The following is a 19,742-nucleotide window of genomic DNA, read 5'->3' on the forward strand; positions in this document are numbered from 1 at the left end:
CGTTTGATGCAAATTGTCCATTTTTCCCTTTACCTTTCTTAGGAATAACCCCGAACGTGCCATAAAATAGTGATTGTCATAAACACATATTGATTGTTATCGAAAGATACGATGAAATAATTGTAGGACAACTTAAAGCGCTATTTAAATCTCCTCAAATTCTTTCAACATGAGAAAATAATTGAATTTTATAAAATACGTAAACTTCCCGAATGTTTTGTAATCTAATCTTTGATTAATCACTATTATTATTAATAACTGGAACATCTAGAAATTTGGTAAAAGATGTAATTTCTCTTAAAAAATTACGCATTTTTCCAGCCAAGGATGAGAAAGAGCTGTAATAATTCATCAAAACCATCATTCTAAACACATTGTTTCGCTCCTCGAATATTTGAATTGGAAGAAATGTTCAAATTTCCGATTGAACTAAGTTTTATAATTTACATTTACTTATTAAGGATTTGCAATGGTAGCTCAAATACTTAATGTGAAGTTACTTTACAGAAGGAAGTTTTTAAGTCTCGTAATGGAAAATCGGAAGAAATCTATTGTAAGGTTCTCGATTAAATTCAGTAATATGTTTAGGTTATTTGTGATCTCTAAAACTCTAAACAATTATTTTACATTAGTTTGTTCTTGTCTAGTTGCCCAGTTTCCAGGGCCAGCTGCTAGAGCATTAAGCAGCAAGTTTGGTTAAATTAGATTTGCCAGAGACAAATGGTGAAACCGGGGTAAACAATTACAGTAATAAGTGAATTAGTGGATACATTGTCTGATGGGTTTTGCAAATAATTGTTCTGTAGTCAAAGGCATTGTTTTCGTGTTGATTAAGTGGGTGAGTGAGCATCTGAATATTCACATCATTTTGCAAAAATAGGTCTGGGTATTTGAAAAAAATATTTGTTTTACAATTATGAAAAAAATAATTTTTTACAAGTTTATTAAAGTGGTTTTAAAGTTATTGATGCAGGAAAAACACTTGATAACAAACTAGAAGAATGGTCCTTTGACGAACTGGATGATTTGACAGTTGAAAGTCGAAGAATACTAGTGAAAAGTCGAATAATTGTGAACTACTTTGAGTGCTAATTTAGGCAAATACATGCACGATACTGAATGTGCAAAGGAAGCCATTTCGCGCCGGCTTCATGACGGATGTTAATTAATGGAGGACCAGAGCGCGGAGCTGTGCAGTATCTGAGCCGCCCGGTATAACGTAAATAAAAAATGATAAATACCGTTCGGGCCCATGATTTTTTTAGTATGATGACTTTTTTGAAATGCGTGGAATGCACCTATGTATAAACATTGAAAAGTCAGGCTAGTTAAGGTTTCATAGGTGGCTATAAAAAGCTCCTAAATTCTTATTTTTTCATTTTCGTTTTTTCATTCAGTGACCTACAACGGGGAACGCTAAACCTTTACAAAACCGTTTTGTGCAGATACCTGTAAGAGTTTATGATGATAATCTGTATTAGATATTTATGATCGCAATATTTTGATAATAAAATGGAAGTTTTATTCAGGAAACTGCAAGCTCCATCTAACTTGAATTATTCCCGAATGCTTTTGACCTTTTCATTCGCAAAAACAACATAATGCGGAAATATAATCCCAAATATATGGTTCGGCAATTAAGGCAAAACCTGAACTTTTCCACTTCACAGGGCCCAGAAACTCAAATAATTTCGCTTTGCAGTTATCGAGTTCAGTTTTCGCACTAATAAAACCAATCTATCCTGGGCCCTTCAAATTAAGCGCTTAATTTCGGTAACTTGCGAGTCTTTCAAAACTCAAATACTTCTATTTATAGTCAACTAATCTCGCCGGTTGAAACATCGTTTCTGAAGGGTTTTGCTTGTAAACTAAACTCAATATTGACCTAACACTTTAACAAGATTAATAGAGCTGTCAACGAAGAATAAATAGATATTATTGTGTAAAGTTTGAATAGAACGGACCGTTTTTATCCATGTCTTTGGGAGAGAAAGCAAATAATAATTTCGGCGTTAACGTAAATACTAACCTGGGACCGTTTTTGTTGGTTTTTGCTTGAAAACGGTAATTTATGTAATCAACCTTTCAGCATCTGGTGTATATTGCACAGGATGTCCCGGTATAAACGCTCCTGTTTTAACTCTCTTGTTTTCCTTTTTTGACACATTTATTTTTTACAACAAAATACTGGGGCTTTATCCGAAGGTTTGGATATATCGTATTCGAAATGTATATACAGGATGTACCAAAAAAAGCGATAGACTAGGCTTGTGCTTTTTCTGCGATATCCTGTACACTGCTTTGTTTCGCGGAGCCTAACTTTTTGACTTGAAAAACTATAGGGTTCGATGGTGCACGTTGTCTTAAAAAAAACTGCCTTTCGGAAACCTGTTGTTCATGAGCAGCCGTTCAAAAAGTTTCGAAATATAAACTTTGCAAAGTGAACATATAATTTGCCGTTTTGACTGTTTTGATGCGAAGTTTAATTCTCAAATGCTGCCTTATGATCAATCAAATATTTTATACTCCATAATGGCAAAAAATTTCGAGGAACACGCTTTATAGGTATTGCGGAAAATATTGGGGGGCTCCGATTAACAAAAAAAAAAGTTATTTAACATTGCCACATTTTTGTTCATGAGACCCTGCGTATTTTGTGTGCAAAATAGATATTTTGTTGAAACATAGGAACATCCACCTTTCTGTACATCAATCAGACATAAAACTTTTGTCTAGTGTACCGATTGAAAAATGTTTCCAGATACCCTGGGAGGCAGCTTAAGAGTTTCCAAGTCGTCCGCTTCGGGAAATCTGTTTGATAGCTTCAATATTTTTGTCATAACATGACTGAATGTTTTACTTTTCGTTTTCAGAACATAAGGCTAAATAAAAATATGTATTATTTTGTTGCAAACGGAGGAAATTTTAAATATCTTGGATCACTGCATTATTGCGTATAAAGATAGATGTTTACAGATCTCTGAGATATCACGACTGTTATAGAAAAAAGCTCAAATTTCGTATTAACATTTGCTAAAATTTTCAACAGTTTGTCATTAATATTAAGGTATTCGTTTTGCCTAATTTGACGACAAGTTACATAGTAGTTACCTAATGTAATTCTAGATAATTCAAATTAAATTGTTGGTTAGTTCGGTACATCGCGAAAATTAAGAATTAGAAGGTCTTAAATTTGAAAAAAATAATATTACACAAAAAGTACAATTCAAATAAAAACTGAAAATTTTGAACTCACACAAGTTTCTTTCTACAAAAAACGTATATTGAAGCTACTCTAGACCTAGAACACAAGCTCTAAAGTGTCACTGTTAATGCTTATAATGTAAAGTAATACCTTAACTTAAGTTTGTTACTTTATATTTTATTTATACAGTAAAAATAAAAATAACTGAAATATTATAAATAATTATAAATTAAATTACCAGATTTAAGTCGATACGTGTTTTATTCGTTGCATTTTCGTCTCAGGTCTGCCACTTTTTCGCAAGGAAAATCCTTGTCAAGTTTCATCACGCGAAAAGGAAGCATCTTTTAAAAACGAGGAAAAGTGCGCGCGTAGAGCTTTATTCGAATACCGACTACAATGGAATTGAAGATTTTCTAATTTGTTATAAAACTCTCGCCCCCCATCATTGTATAAGTGAGTGCAACTTTGTTGTGATCTGTGTGATTATGATTATGTTTTTTGATATATGAATACATTTTGAAAGCTATGTGACTTTCTTCGGCATAATGCTTACCTAAAACAGTATTTAAGTTAATTGATGAGAACCACCGTATCCTGTTCCACAGTAGCGCGATATGAGTACAGTTTAATTGTTCCAAAATTTGATACACCAATAAATGCTCCTATTTCAGAATATATCTCTTATTCCGTAAATCAATATTCTGCAAGCGCCTTTGTCAAAGTCTATCGCTTCCGTATAACTACAAGTCAAATGCGACAATCTTGACGGTCTGTGGTTTCTGGACGACTCCCTGTATTTCTCTTTCTGTATTCGGCTTTGATAGAACTATGTCCGAAAACAATTCATTTCTATATTTAAAGTTTTAATCATCCTAGTAATAATTTCTTTAAAGGATTCAATCCTCAGTTTGTCGTAAATTTATTATTCGGTTTTTATAAAATTTGCTTATTTTCTGGCTCTAGGCATATTGAGTGAATCAGAAAACTCCTTAGCAGAACACTATATGTATAACGATTCAATGACAGATTTCCAGTGTATTATTACTGTTATGTGTCTTTTGTAAGGCCTATTATTGCATGACCAAATTATCTAAAAATCCTAATAACATAAAAAGAATACGTCAATTGGGCTGAAAACTGATTATTTTTGGTATTCATATAAATAGATATATGCCAATGATTATTTTAATAAATTCATCATTGCTGACTTCTTTGTTTTCCATGTCATTCAGTATATTTATGATTTAACTCAAAATGTTGCCATTTTATTTTATATAGGGGTACTATATTATTTTATATTACAATATAGTAATATTATGTACGGCTTCAATTCCATTGTTACTTCATAAAAATAAAGCTCGAAAACCTATCAGTATCTCCATTTTATAACATAATCAGCTCGGATATTTCAAACTCAAATTATAATAAAAAGAGACTTGAATTCATAGATGTGGCATAATTTGGTAATAAATAATCCACGTTGATCATTTTACCATAAATATTTACTCACTATGTTTGTTAGGTTGTAAAAACTAAATAGATTTAATCTTTGATTTTGTTTCAGGTGCATGGTTTTCAGTGGAATTAATTTATTAACGTAGCGCTGTGGTTGAGTTATTTCAGTTCAGTTAAGCAGAAAATCCAATAGTTAAAGGGCTTTCAAGAGTCGTGTTCTTTTGCAATCATCAAGTGGCTTTAATATTTCAAAATATTAAATGGTGAACCTTCTAGAAGAGAGTTATTTGTTTGCAAAATAAGTTTAATGTTCCACAATATTAATTGAATAAAAGATTTATTTTCTATGACAAATGTTTTATGTTTGGAACTTTTCGCTTCACTCAGAAATGGATAGACAATATTGTAATAATTAATGACATACCCGCTATATAGATTTGACTAACAATTTCCATTTTTTACATATTTCAGTTTGCACAAGTTCTCTGTAATGAAGAGCTTTGAAGATGTCTTAAGACAAAACAAGAATGTTTAACAAAAACATTTAATTTAAAAAATTATCTTTTGACCAACACCGCGCAGGTTCGAAACAGTAATATCAAAATGCATTTGTCGACATTGATCCTATCATAAAAACTTATCCTTAGACTCCGAAATCAGCTCTCATCTATCGGGCACTGATAAAAATCCATTATTTATTACAAGGAATTGGGTGTCTTGAACACATTTCTCCAAGGAATAAGAAACTTCATTTAACCTCAGAAATAAAAAGGTTTGGGAATATGTAACTATCCTGTCGGTTTACTAATTCGCATTCTCTTTGAATAAAATACCTTATGTAATATCTATATGTTATATGTGTATATCGTGAATATAATAATATACTCTGGATTTGTTTAGCTTTTATTGAAATCTGAGAAACTTTCGTAATGTTTTTACCGACACCAATTTCAACACCCAACGAACTCTTCGATCCAGCTCAAAAACATGTTTATTTCGAAAGTTTCATTGCAATCGGTTAATAGTTGCATTCAGTAAAATTTGAAATAGACAAATTTTAGAAATGTCGACTTTCTTGACTTTTCTATTTATTGACCCATTGTCGCTTGTCCCGATCTTGAGGGAAATCATAATTTCATTGGAATCTCACGGGAAAGATACACAACGACTCTACATCACTGACTCACAACTAAAGTCAAATATCACGCAGTGATATTAAATGCTTTTGAAGCTTAATAACATGTTTTCTCCCACTACTAGCTTTAAAAAAGATAATTATTGGGTGTGCGTTTCTATATTTAAACTTCAAGGTGGCGTCAATAATATACCCTACAACCTTAAGATATCTATAATGCGCTTGTAAAAACTTTCATAGATTATATTTAACAAAAATGCTTAAAGACGTATGATTTTATAAAAAAAGTAATTTAATGCATTATTTTCGTTTTTCTAATTTTTCACCCCTATCCAGCTTTCCCTACCAATTTTTAATTTTGAAACGGAAAGGTGCTCATTGCAGTGAAGTACATCAAACTGAAATGCTTACACCCTAAATTTTTCTAATATGCTCTTCTTTTTTTTCATTGAAGGTTTATTTGATCTTTTCATTGTATGTTTCAGGAAGAAAAACCTAGAAAGGAAACGCTATTAAGAACAAAAACACTTGAGAAGACGTTTTATGAAAAAAACTTAAATATCTTCATTCTTAGAAGGCAAACTCAAACTCGTACACTAATATAAAACAAATAAAAAATTACAACAAATGGAATCAGTATTTGGTAGACAGTCGCGTATTAGTAATTACATTATGTGAAGGGCGTGGCATAGATTCAACTAATTTTCAGCAATATCCAGACATAACTTTTCTTCCTGAAGGGCAAATTTTAATTGATCAATGTCATAAATTTGTTGATTTCTAACTCCGACTTTTAAATGGTACCATAAATGTTCAATCACACCGAGGTCGGGACTTTGTGGAGGTGTTTCCATAACTTTAGGGTAGTTATGTAACAACCAGGTCTTAATTTTAGTCGCCTTAAGCTTAGGATCGTTATCTTGGTAAAAAATAAAACCATCCTTTAGACTTAATTTCTCGGCATTTTGCTAAAGTTTTTGTTTTAAAATGTCAAGAGAAACATCTTGGTTCATAATTTCATCAATGAAATACAAATTACCGAAACCGTTAACGGACATGCACCCCCACGCCATCACGGAGCCGCCACCATGTTTTACAGGTACTCGAAAATTCTTAGATTTTAGTGCTTCGTTGGGTTTTCTCCATACTCTAGTTACTCCAACAGAACCAAAAATATTCAATTTGGTTTCGTCCACGAATATGACCTTCCTACAAAATGAAACAACTTTGCCTTTGTGATCTTTGGCAAATTGAAAATGTTTGATTTTGTTTGTCTTCCTTATGTATGGCTTCTTCCGTGCTACTCTGCCATGAAAGTTATCCTTATGCAATAACTTTCTTATTGTTTGGGGACTACCTTTCTTCTTTCATTCATTTTCTATCACTTTTGCTAAATTAAGGGCCGATAATTTAGGATTTTGTACAACTTTGCGTAGACTCCAACGTTTATCATACGCGTTCAAACATTTTTTTTTATTTTCTCACTTTGTTTTTTAACCGATGATCCTGATTATAAGGTGTCATAACGGTTTTTTCTGGGGTATAAAATCTATTAATAATTTTTCCGATTTCTCGATAGGATTTTTCAAATTTATGGTGATGAGTCGCCAACTCTCTCTCTCCTAGAGTTGTTTGGCCCCTCTGACGTCTCATTATAATAAATATTATAATTATTTCACTTGCATCTTGGTCAAACCTTTACTGAATAGTAATAAGGTAAATTTAACCCTACACAATCGAATCAAAAAATATTTATCAACTAAGAATTCTGGATGTATGAGTTTCAGTTTGACTATCAAAACCTTATAAAAACTATTATTTTGTAATTAAATATTTTATGGCAAGAATTTATTATAATAATCCATCATTCTTGGCCCTCTTTCCTGAAACATACAAAGGAAAATTTAAATAAACCTTCAATGAACAAAAAAAAAGAACATATTAGAAAAGTTTAGGGTATAGCAGTTTCAATTTCATATACTGTGTATCAGATGACAGGTAATTCAATAAAAAATACAGAGGTATACTCGGAACTAAAATTGGATCCACAGTTTCCTTAAAAAAAAGAAAAAAAGTCGATATCATATAAATATTAAAAGTTTTAATCTTTGCTTTCTTGATATTTTTCTATATGATCCGTTACTTGCCCCTTTCACTTTAGTCCAGTAAACCTACAACTTGCGTAATCAAAATGTTTACGAAAATATTATTCACGTTGAAATTATTAATTGGTGTTACGTCAACCTTTCAGCTTGAAACTGTTTAGGTTAATTCGGGTTAAATTAGATCGCAGCAGCGGGTAGTTTTCTTCTTGACGAAGACAACTACTCTTCTCCTCTTTGAAGTAATGCCTAGCGGTGGTACCAGGGGGAACCAGCGGTGAAGAGGGGAAGTTTTTAGTGGATACGCACCCCCATCAGGGGTGAATCCCACATAACTGGCCTGCTGGTCGCCCGACCAGCAGGCCGAGTACCGATGGAGGTTTTTTTCTTGTACACAAAAAAAAAGATCATATATTCTTTGGAAATTGTCAAAAGTTCTTCCCATCCAGTAGTAAATGTGACTCTTCCACCCTGGTGGTTGTAACATTGGTGGATCGTCACACAATCAATCTGTTTCTGTTTTTTACAAGGGGTCTAAATATTGGTTAAAATCAATTGATCAAAATTCGTTGGGACGACAAACATTTACCTACAACACGGAGTGTTCAATACCCATAATTATATTATAGCAATTAGCGCGTTTTAAAATTATTCCAATTTCAATTGCATGGAGTATTAGAATGAAATTCGAATCACCCATGTGTGTATTGAAAATAGTTCGATAACATTATTGGAACTTTATGGCCGTGGTTATGTTACGAATATCCCCATATTATCCGGAATATTGCTCCTTTAATCAAAATACTGCTAACTTGAGAAACTTTGGGGTATTTACATATACACATCCTTTGCACGGAAAATACATAACCTCATCAAACTCACTAATCTCTAGTACTTAGTAAAGTCTATTTTGCGACTATTGTCGAATATCTCAATTTATTAACTTGTCTTGGGAAACCCTCAAAGCACGAATATCTTTCCCATCAAAGATAACTGAAATAGCTTCAGACTGAAGTTGCAACAAAGGAGCTCCATCGAGATAGACGCGGTCGAATAATGTTTATAATCAGCTTATTCGTTCCCCAATTTCGAAGTGAACCAGGTGAGGGAAACTTGATAAACCCTTATAAAACGACGATCATTCAAAGGAGAAAAGAACATAAAACGACAAACCTGCGACAATGTTGTTACACTTTAACGTCCTATAATCAAAATAAAGAGCTTCTTTCATCTTTCATACTGTATCTCTTTTTATCCGCCCGGTTTAGGCTATCCTCTCGACAATATCTTGGGTTGTTATACTTAAATCTCCTGTCTGGGCTAGTGATTTATATCAAATCCACGTAACGTCGTGACTTAATATTGACCATCCCAAAATTGGCTCATTTGTCCTTCAGGACGTGAGGAAACAAACCTTAAGGGCCATTAACCACGATTTGATATAAATTTGATACAATTAATTTAATCTCAATGGCCGATATTTTCTTGTTTTAGTCTCGTAAGGGCCAAATTATTAATGTGCTGTCAACTTTATCTGTCAATGTTAATACCAAGCCAGAAACATTGAAGCAGAGTCCAGGTGTTGGTCAATTGTTCGCTTGCGTGGAAAATAGCTTGATGATAAAATTGGCGAAAATTCACATTTTGGTCCTAAATATGCTTTTGGTGACCCTTAATGGCCTAGGCAATAAAACCCAAAATCCCTAAAAACTCTAATGTCCAGATAGTTTTATGAACTAATAAATGACTCACGCTCCGGAAATGAAATGAAAGATTGATTTTTATTCTCTAAAAGGTTTCTCTGTAAATGACGCCAGATAGATTGAAAGCCTTTTCGCATTGTTTCGTTGTTTGTAACCATTTTTGTGTATCTGGATAATGTCGGAGGGATAATTTAATATAACGACCGGCCATTTAATAACAAAAAGAACCGTTCTTGGTTATAAATGTCGTGATAATAAAATTATGAGGCGTTATTTCATACTTCCGGTTTTTATTACTTTCAGGGACGTTATAATGGCGGAATGTTATATTTGTCTCCTCGCAAAAGTGGAGAGCAATACAGTGTGTTCCATCCTCATGCCACGCCACGGCAGTTCTTTCCAGGAAAAGGTTTTAAAGAATCATGTTGTCACAAAGGATAGATTATTGCACTTTGCTACATTAGCACAATCAGCAGTTGCCGTGGCCGATCATTGGCCATCAACACATCTATTTATGCAAATGCTCAATTGTCAATAACATTGTCGGCAACGGAGGTAATGAGCCGAAATGTGCAAACGTAGCAACTAAAGGGAAATTTATCGACCGGCAACAGGTATTGAGCGCTATGGAAAAATAATTTTGCGAGCGACTGGACTCGGATTGAAAAGTGAACGGACGCGAGGCGCAGAAATTGCCCGTAGATCGTAAGAGTGAGTCCTGGACCTTACACGAAAGGTCGAGTTCTATTAGAGGGAATACGATTATTCTAACGAATTGCACCCCCAATATACTGTATATAGCTGACATTAGGACTTTCGAACTGTTGTACGTACAGTCTATAAGTCGCAAAAAAAAAACAAATTCAAATTGTGGTTTTTATCGATCGATAATATTCGTTTACATTGTCCCTTTATAGATGGAATTGAATCATGCAAATCTACTTCAATATAACGTATCTTCGGGCGTATTTTGGACCAAAATATGTAGATTCGGTTAGGCAGGAAGCTGACTTATTTTCGATTTTGTGGGTGTTCCAAGATGATTTTTGGCTGAAAAGTAATGCTGAAACTTCCACTAATATTACGGCATATATATTGAAATTTTCAACATTATTCATTATATAAAAGTAAAAAATAAAAACATCCTAAAAATTATTTTCTAGTCAGTTAACTGCACTGAAACTTCCGTGCCTGTAAATGTAGTGGAAAATGCTTTAAATGTGCAGGAAAGCGGCCTTGATTTTTGGGCGTGCAGTGTCCCATGTTGCCATCACCTGCCTCAGATAAGGATAATGCAGCCATCACAGTTTTTTTCACTAGAATTTTCGCTTCTTTTGAATAATTCTCTCAAAATTTCAAGTTAAAATACAGGGTATGCCTGAAATGACTGTACAACATTTGACTGACAATTCCTTAATCAAAAATAAAGCATTCTAGACAAGCTTAGGTAACTTTGTCTAGAATGCCAGTGTGGTAGAATATAGGTATATCAAATGTTGCTTCATTTTGCCATTACAAGACGTCAAAATTTTCAAATCAATATGGTTTTTTCGAAATAATTGCTAAATGTTTTTATCAATTTTCACTAATTTTGGAACTAAGACTTATCACATAAATTGGCGTGCTTTGACGTAAGCAAAATATTTTTTGAATGCGCGAAAATATTGCAAATGGTGCGTTGTTTGTAAGTAAAAGTTTATATTCTCGTTACCCCTGCACGACTGACTTAATTTTTCTTTAACACCAGCGGACTTCATTTGGACACTTTTTTTGTTTTGTAAAATTTTCTTCAAACATTGAGTTTTTCTAGAAAAAAAAAACAATATCTTGCAACTAATCATTGTCTGAGGCATTGTGTCGCAGCGCAAACATTAGAAAAGTTTTAATTCTCACTAGCTACCAATTTAGTGTAGTTCTTGTAACAAATGTTCAAAATGTTGATCGTTTTCTTAAATACGTAAATGAATTCTTTTCAAAAAATTATTCTCTATTTCGGTCATCGTGCCGGACTCTTTGACATTATTTTCGCAACAATGATGAATTACAAGGTATCGTTAATCATTTTTTTGTAGAGGAATTGTACGTCTGAAAGAATTTTACAAATTAAAAAAATTTCAAAATAAAGTCAGCTAGTGGCAGAGAAAAAATTAAAATCAGTCATATAGGGGGTAACAAAATACAATCTTTCACTTACAAATCTCACGCCGTTTTTAATATTTTGGCTTATTAAAAAAAGTTACCGCTTACATCCAAATATGCCAATTTATGTGGCAACTCGTAGTTCCAAAGTTGGCAAAAATCGATAAAAGCGCCAAGTAATTATTTCTAAAGAAACTTCATTAATTTGAGAACTTTGACGGCCTATAACGGCAAAACAAAGTAACATATGATATAGGTAAGCTTACTTAAAACATCTTATTTTTGGTTAAGGAATTTTTTTTTGAAGCGTTGTACAGTGATTTCAGGAACTCCTTGTACAACATACCTATGAAAAAAGGAGTAAACTAAATCACGACTCCAAATTTCGTGAAGAACAGAGTTACAGATATTACTTACGTCACTTTTGCATAAAATAAATAGGTGTGTGATAATCGAAATTCTTCCTAAGTAAATTCTCAAGGAATCAGCCAACACCCAATGGGAGTGGCACACATTCAATTTAAAAGAATGCGATTTCTTCGCGAATAGGTGTATAAAACGACAAGAATTTTCTCACAAATTCACCACAGAGTTGATACTTAGGTAAAACCAGCATTTTTATCGATTTTACCCATCCTCAAGTTTAAAATTTTCTTCTCTTGCCCATCTTGCATAAAAGAGGTCATCGAATTCTAATGCAAGAAATTTAGCAAGCCGAAAAAAAACTGCTGCTTTGCTAAAAAGAGCTATTACAAATTATAAAGTCAGAAAAGAATTTTCATCGTTATTTGTATAATATTAAACCATTTCTCCCAACCAATTTTTATATATGTTTAAAGCTAACAGACCTGCAAGCTACAAATTCTCATTTTTATTTTTACTCAAAGGTTTCTTAAAACTTTAAATATGCACACTTAATATTTGCTTAGATTCACACAACGAGCGGCAAAGCATGACTTTCCGCACTTGTTAAGTAAATAACCACTATTGTATAGGAAAATTTAAGACTTACCTTAACTTATCTTTAAGGGAAAAGTGCGCATGTCAGTCTGAATTATCTATCATCAGGCGAACCCACATAAGTAGTGCCATTAGCTTTTTATATTAATGTTAATAAAAAAATGCATGATCAAGGTTTCTAAGGAAAAAACTAAAATTAAATTTCCACTTTTAAAATTTTTTTATATGGGGACCATTTTTCAATTGATAATGTAAATTACTGTAACTTTTGCTATAACACAGGATTAGCAATTTTGATTTGTTGATAGTACAAATTAATTATAGAGAATCAGACATTTCATCAGAATTTTATCGATTTTCCAGCAGATTGCCGATTATCAAAAACGGTTTTGAAAAAGGGAAGAGAAGAGATGAAGGGCACGGTGTCACTTTAAAACTAAAAATGACACTAAACAATATATTTACAAATAAATATGTTTTAAGGCTACATAGGCATCTGTAGATAAAAAGCATCCATTTTATTCATATACATTGTATATATAAAACCAATTAATAAACATTACCGGAAAATTGTGTTCTATGTTCAGTGATTTATTTAATTAGTGATAGTACAATGAAAGTTGGTTAAATAAATAGTGAATATTACTTTAGTAATTTATCAATAATTTACCTAGCAACTATACATGTTATTACAAATTCCTATTTTACCCCTGATTTGTAACAATTTAATTTATGTATTATTGTCTCAATATATAATATGTGGATTATGGAACACTACCTGGTGAATGAATAAAATAAAAAAATATATAATCTGAATTGAAAACGCTTTTCTGAAATGCTTTCAAGCAAACACTTGCGTAAAATAAAATGAATATGTGAGTCCCAACGCATTCTTGAGATACTTTTGTCTAAAAACCCGTTATCATGAATGTATAGATTAAGTAATTTAATAAATATGAGTGGAATTTGTTAAGGAAAGTACTGACGGAAAAGAAACATAACACGTTCGATTATAAAGGAAACAAATATCTCTACAGAGTGTCCCACAAATATAGGCGTATAATCATATCTTGAAAACCATGATTCGGAAAATATTGAAATTTGAATGTCATACTAAAGTGGGGGTGATCTGTGAATTAAATATACCTTCACGAAAATACCACAACTAAATTTAGGTATGGAACATTATATGTGAAAAATGTCAAAATGTTCTGTAGAAACGCAATTTGATATAATATAGAGGGGGCGCCATTTAAAATAAGCGAGCTGACACTCATTTCTGGTATAACCAGAAGTGGTATTATCATGAAAATATTTTTAATCAATAGATCACCTCCACTTCAACACAACACCGACATTACAACTCTTTTCAAGTCAGAGTTTTCAAGACACGGACAGAGGATCATATTCGTGGGACACCCTGTATATCTCATTCACGTCAAAATTGTAATTTCGAATCTACGCTAGATCCATTGCCGCCTGAATATTACCATTCTATATATTCAAATATTTGCTATGTGAAAACATTCTTATTGGAGGTCGCTCAAAAACTCTCCCAAAGGACATGATCGATGTCGCAATGTAAAGAGTTCTCGCTTTCTTGAGTGCTGCTATTACCAAACCAAGGATATTCCACTCTATTTCCCTGGGTAGATGTTTTTATTTCCATTAAAATAATAGCCAGAATATGCTGGAATAGTTAGTTCGTTGAACGGCCCATTTGCGAATTTTCATTTTCGGGATCGGTGGGATAATGCCTTAAGACTAGGCAGTATTGTACGCTCCTAAGGAAAACTCGTTACTACGAAAATGAACAAGGGAAACTAGTCTGTTAGGAATTACCTAATTGAAGACCTAATTTTTTTTAGTTATTCGAAGGGAATTGCTGTAGTATTTCCTTATTTAATGATTAACCAATTAGCAGAAGCAAAACCGTTTTATCTCAACTAAATTAAAATAGAAGCTTCTTATTTACAAGCAAGTTTAAAGTTCTCTTAATGAGTTAATGCTTGATGAATATTCCCTGTTTCAGTGAAACTTCGAAGCTGATAAAAATAGGAAAAGAATAAGCGAGACAAACAACACTACGGAGTTACATAACATAGCTTTTAGATAGATTTGCGAACAGATAAAATTTACGTATTAAATTTTAACCTGATTTTCAGTTACGTATGTCTAAACAATTCACAGGATTTTACTAAAGAAACCTCTAAGTAAGTTCCTTGACTCGAGGTACCTCATTAACGGCTGTCACAGCATGGCTAAAACTGGCCTGCATTTGCCTTTAGTAACATTGAAAAGTTTCTGGACCAAGTCTGGAGTCGCTAAAATGTCCGAAAATTTGATAATTTCGATGATATGTTATTTATCAAATTGAGCTTGATATCGAATATGTTCGTGCACCACCCCGTATAAACGTGAAATATTTTCTTAAAATGTGTCCGTCTCCGCAGTCTAAATGGCACTCGCGTGAAATTTCATTATTTATAGAGCTGTTAGAACCGAGCGAACCATTATACGAGCATAAGATCCTACATTTCAGAATATTGTGACTTAGAATCGAAGGTAAGGAGAACATGCAGAAATGACTTGGTACTGCAAAATAGATAGAAAATAATGAGGCTCAGAGCCAAATACTAGAAAATGTGATTATTTTTTTAAGTTCGTTACCACAGCTTTGATCTAGACAATGAAGAAGTAAGAGGAAAGAAAATACTAAGTAAAGTTTTCTAGAGATTCGCAGAACGAGGTCTAAGCCGAGATGCGTGTATAGTATTGTAGAAAGACGAATTTCAGACAAACATTTTGGAGACGTCAATAAAAGTGTGTACACGAGGACGAAAAGTTGAATTTCTGCAAATTCTACATAGAAGAGCATATATGCTAAATAGGGAGATATACGTACTCCGTAGAGAACTATATACCTCTTTCTTTGGAGTCATACTAACAATTTTTTTTTAATTACCTCGAGTTTTTTTAACAAATGAACTATCCTAATTATTTTTTATGGTCTATTAATTGCATGGGGTAAGTAAAGTTCTCAGCCACCCATGGATAAGTATTATTGAGCTATTTCCTATCATTAGATGGGCAGGAAACAACAACAGACGGGATCATGTTATAATAAATAAGAACTTCAATTATAATACCTGTTAGCTAGGCATCGTCTATCAAATATAACAGGAAAGCGAGGATGCTTACAAACACTCTAAAAGCTTTTAAAAGTTTAGAATTATATCAAACGTTAAGAAAGTAAAATAGCGTGTTTATGGTACTAAATATAATACGTCCCTAGAGACAGATGGACTTAAATTCGGTGTCAAATTTCAAATGAAATAAACTCTTTCGTGCTCAAAGATAAAAGAAATCTTTCGGAATTGTTAAACAACTTTGTTTTTAAAGTAGAATTTGATGCTACACCAATGATGCGAGATTGGACCAGTTTCTGAGATATTTATTTTAATTAAAACGAACATGTCGCGATACTTAAAAATGAAAGAGAAATGTTTTCCTCCTCGTTGACGACCTACCTAAACTAATTTGCTAACAAGTATTTCTACATATGCCACGTAATGCCTTCGAGTTGCATGTGTTATAAAGGACTTAATATCAACAGCTAATGCACCAACCGCATTGAAAAATATACAATTCCTTGAGTCTTCCTATATTCCCCCCATCGCTCCATCACTTTCACAAATGACACTACTATCATCATTTGTTAAAAAACGGTTCAAAACCGTAATTTGTCTCATATGGAGAATTTCCACGCCTTTCCAGCCAATCCTCTTTTATGAGATCACTGCCCTTCTCGCCAATCATAATCGTCGGTGCATTAGTGTTTCCTCTTACAATTTTGGGCATAATGGATGCGTCAATGACCCTCAAGTTTTGAATGCCATGTACTTTCAAACGAGGTGACACCACCGCTTTCGAATCCTCTGCAGGACCCATTTTACATGTTCCTACTGGATGGAAAATGGTGGCCGTGTAAGCTTGAGCAACGCATGCCCAGTATTCATCGGTGCCGAAAGAGAGATGCTGGCAAGCAGGAAGTGGGGTGGTCACCAGTGAATATCCCAGCTTCTGCAACGCGTTAGTCCTCAATAAATTAAGTGACTGTTTTACTCCTTCCACAATTCTCCTCAAGTCGATTTCTTCATAGAAGGTGTTGGCATGAATGAGAGGGGCCCCCAAGACGGGATCGGTGTCATTGAGTCTGATAAAACCTCGACTGTCAGGACATAAAAGAATTGGCCTCATTGTAATTCCATCATAATAAGCCAGCGGTAAAACAGCAGTCTCCGCACTTAGAATGGGGTCAGTGTAAAAGTTCTGGACATTCGTCGCATCGATTGAGTATTGAATGTCTGGCCTGTCATGTTCTTCCTCATATTTTGTTTGCACGAAGGCGTTTGCTTGCAAAGTCCCGGTGGAGGCCAAAGGTCCTCTATGAGAATCCCTCCACGTGTATACGTCCTGCTGCATCTGCTCGCTGCTTACAGTGGTTGCAGTGTAGTTAGTCAAAGCGAAAACAACCCCATCAGTAGAGGTGTGATCTTGGAGGTTGTGGCCAACCGCAAGGTTCTTGATAACCTGAATACCATGCTGCTGCAAATGATCAGCGGGACCAATACCACTTAACATGAGAATCACAGGGGACATTATGGCACCTGCAGACACGATGACTTCCTTCCTGGCAATGGCTCTCTGGACACGGTTATTCTTCATATATTCCACGCCATAGGCGGTCTTAGTTTTCGGATCAATTAGCACCCTTAAAACGTGAGATTTGGTTTGCACAGTCAGGTTGTTCCTCTTATACCTTATCGGTCTGATGTAGGCCACATTGCTGCTCATTCTTTTACCATCTTTGGAAGTATGCTGCAGCAACATCGTTCCAATCATTTGCCCTGCATTTTGGTCAATGCGAGACAGACCCAGTTCTTCATATGCCTCAATCAAAGCCAACGTATTGACGTCTTGGTATGGCAAATATTCAACATTCAAGTAACCATCGAACCCATGATGGTGCTTTTCAATTTTTTCCGGGTTTCTGTTCTTCTCAGATTTAATGAAGTATGGCAACACGTCACTGTAGGACCATCCATGATTTCCTAATTGTTCCCACTCGTCGTAGTCCTTGGGGTGACCTCTGATATAGATGAGGTAATTGATGGCGGAGCTGCCTCCCATCACCTTCCCTCTGAACCAAGAGCATCGTCCGAACCGTCTGGCTAAGCAACTGTGAGCTGAAGGTTGGGTTTGAGATCCCCAGTCTAAACTAGATCTGGCTACTGTTGGAGCGAAAGCTGGAACATCGGCCACTTCAGGCTCTTCTGTTCCGGCTTCCAAAAGTAGGACCTGCAACAAAGCGAATCATTAACTTGAGTTTCTATTCATGAAACTAGTTAGGAAAAACTTATTTTTATGCAACGAATGGTATTTCGCAGTGGTTATTGGAAATACCAACAAGTGACAAATTGATAAACAAGGGAAGTTTCATGCATCAAGCGCTTGAATAAAGATTGAGAAATGCTATATGAGACCTATGTCTACTTCACGTCCTCGTATAGCACCCTCATTTCTCGCCCTTATTTGCTAGCCTATTTTCATTAACATCTGGCATAGTTGCTAACATCGTGTACAGAAAATTTCCAACTGCACCTCACGCCTTTGTGGCCAAATGAAATACAGGATGTTGCAAATTAGTGCTATTTTGCTAACCACAAGTTTCTTGAGCGAAAATAATTAGACATCTCTTGTGCGACTTTCTTCGTTCGCTCTTTACACTCATTATACAGAGTGTTGGATTTGATAAAAAAAATTAATTCTGTTAGCAACTTCGATGTTTCTTCACATATTTCAATGCAACTCTTCAGCGATGCACAATTCGATGAGACGCACATTTTTGCTATAATTTGGACAAAAGAAACTTGAAAGCATATTATCGTACAGAATTAAATGATAGAGACGTTCTCGATAACAACGACAAATAGGTATCATGTATTGACAAGCAATATGCTGGAATGTCTTCTAAGGTGAGCGGTAAATTAACATTTTACAAAAATAAAAAATTAAGATAAAGCAACACGCGGTTTAAAAACAATCAAACGCGTTCACTATTATCGGATGCTGGAAGGGGGGAGGGGGGAGAAGGGCAAACGTATCCATGACCCCCATTTTCCCATTCTGGTTTCAATTTTTTTGCCCAAATTATAGAAAAAGTTCATCACTGCAAAATTTCATTAATCTGTATCAAGAAACACTGAAGTCATCAACAAAAAAATTGTTTTAACAGCGCTGTGTATAATGAGTCTAAAATGCCAAAGAAGAAAGTCGCATGAGGAAAGTCTAATTATTTTGGCTAAAGGAATCTATGGTTGGAGGATGGGACTGCCAATTGACAACATCCCGTATATTGCCAGCATTCGCAAAAAAGAGCGATACGATAATAATGCACATATAAATTAGTAAAATATAAATAAATTCCTGTAAAATAATGAGTCCATTTCTTCCCTTTGGGTTTGTTGAACACTTTTTCATTTACTGCACCAAACCTTCTTGCAATTATATGAAAACCGGAGTCTTGTAATTAACGCCATTATTACAAATAAATTTCTTTATTATGCTTGAAGGTCCGCAAATAGCAACAAATATTTTCTAAACGAGCAGCTATTTCGACTGATCCAGCAATAAAAACTTTAAATATGCATATATACGTTGTAAAATTGCGGATCTCGCAATGTGGGTTAAGGCCGTATTCACACCTACATGCATTTGGAGGTGAGAGAAGTTTGCGAAGCAGAATTTGGCCTTAAGAACCTTTATGGCACTGTCACGAAAAATAATGGAAGCGTACACAATAATGGAAATTTTGGAAGGTAATAACCGCTTTGGTCTTCGCTGTCATAAATTCGCACGTACATATGTGTTCGGAATATTCCAAGAGAAAAGCGGGCATTAGTAAAAGTACGGTCCATCGGAATTTCCCTCGAGAATTATTATCGCCCTTTTAAAGTGCACCTTGCGGAAGTTTTATC

At 34.3% G+C, this 19,742-nt stretch overlaps 1 protein-coding gene across 1 annotated transcript in view; it reads right to left on the reverse strand.

Annotated features, from left to right (window-relative positions):
• Window positions 1-15,543: 15,543 nt before the first annotated feature.
• LOC136348772 (glucose dehydrogenase [FAD, quinone]-like) overlaps window positions 15,544-19,742 on the reverse strand; it is a 43,902-nt gene continuing 39,703 nt past the window's right edge. The window contains exon 2 of the mRNA XM_066299914.1: window positions 15,544-18,063. Coding sequence (XP_066156011.1) covers window positions 16,414-18,063 — 1,650 coding nt within the window. The 3' untranslated portion in view covers window positions 15,544-16,413. The remainder of the gene's footprint in view (window positions 18,064-19,742) is intronic.

Source organism: Euwallacea fornicatus, chromosome 2 (genome assembly GCF_040115645.1).
Source record: "Euwallacea fornicatus isolate EFF26 chromosome 2, ASM4011564v1, whole genome shotgun sequence".
Classification (NCBI taxonomy): Eukaryota; Metazoa; Arthropoda; class Insecta; order Coleoptera; family Curculionidae; genus Euwallacea; species Euwallacea fornicatus.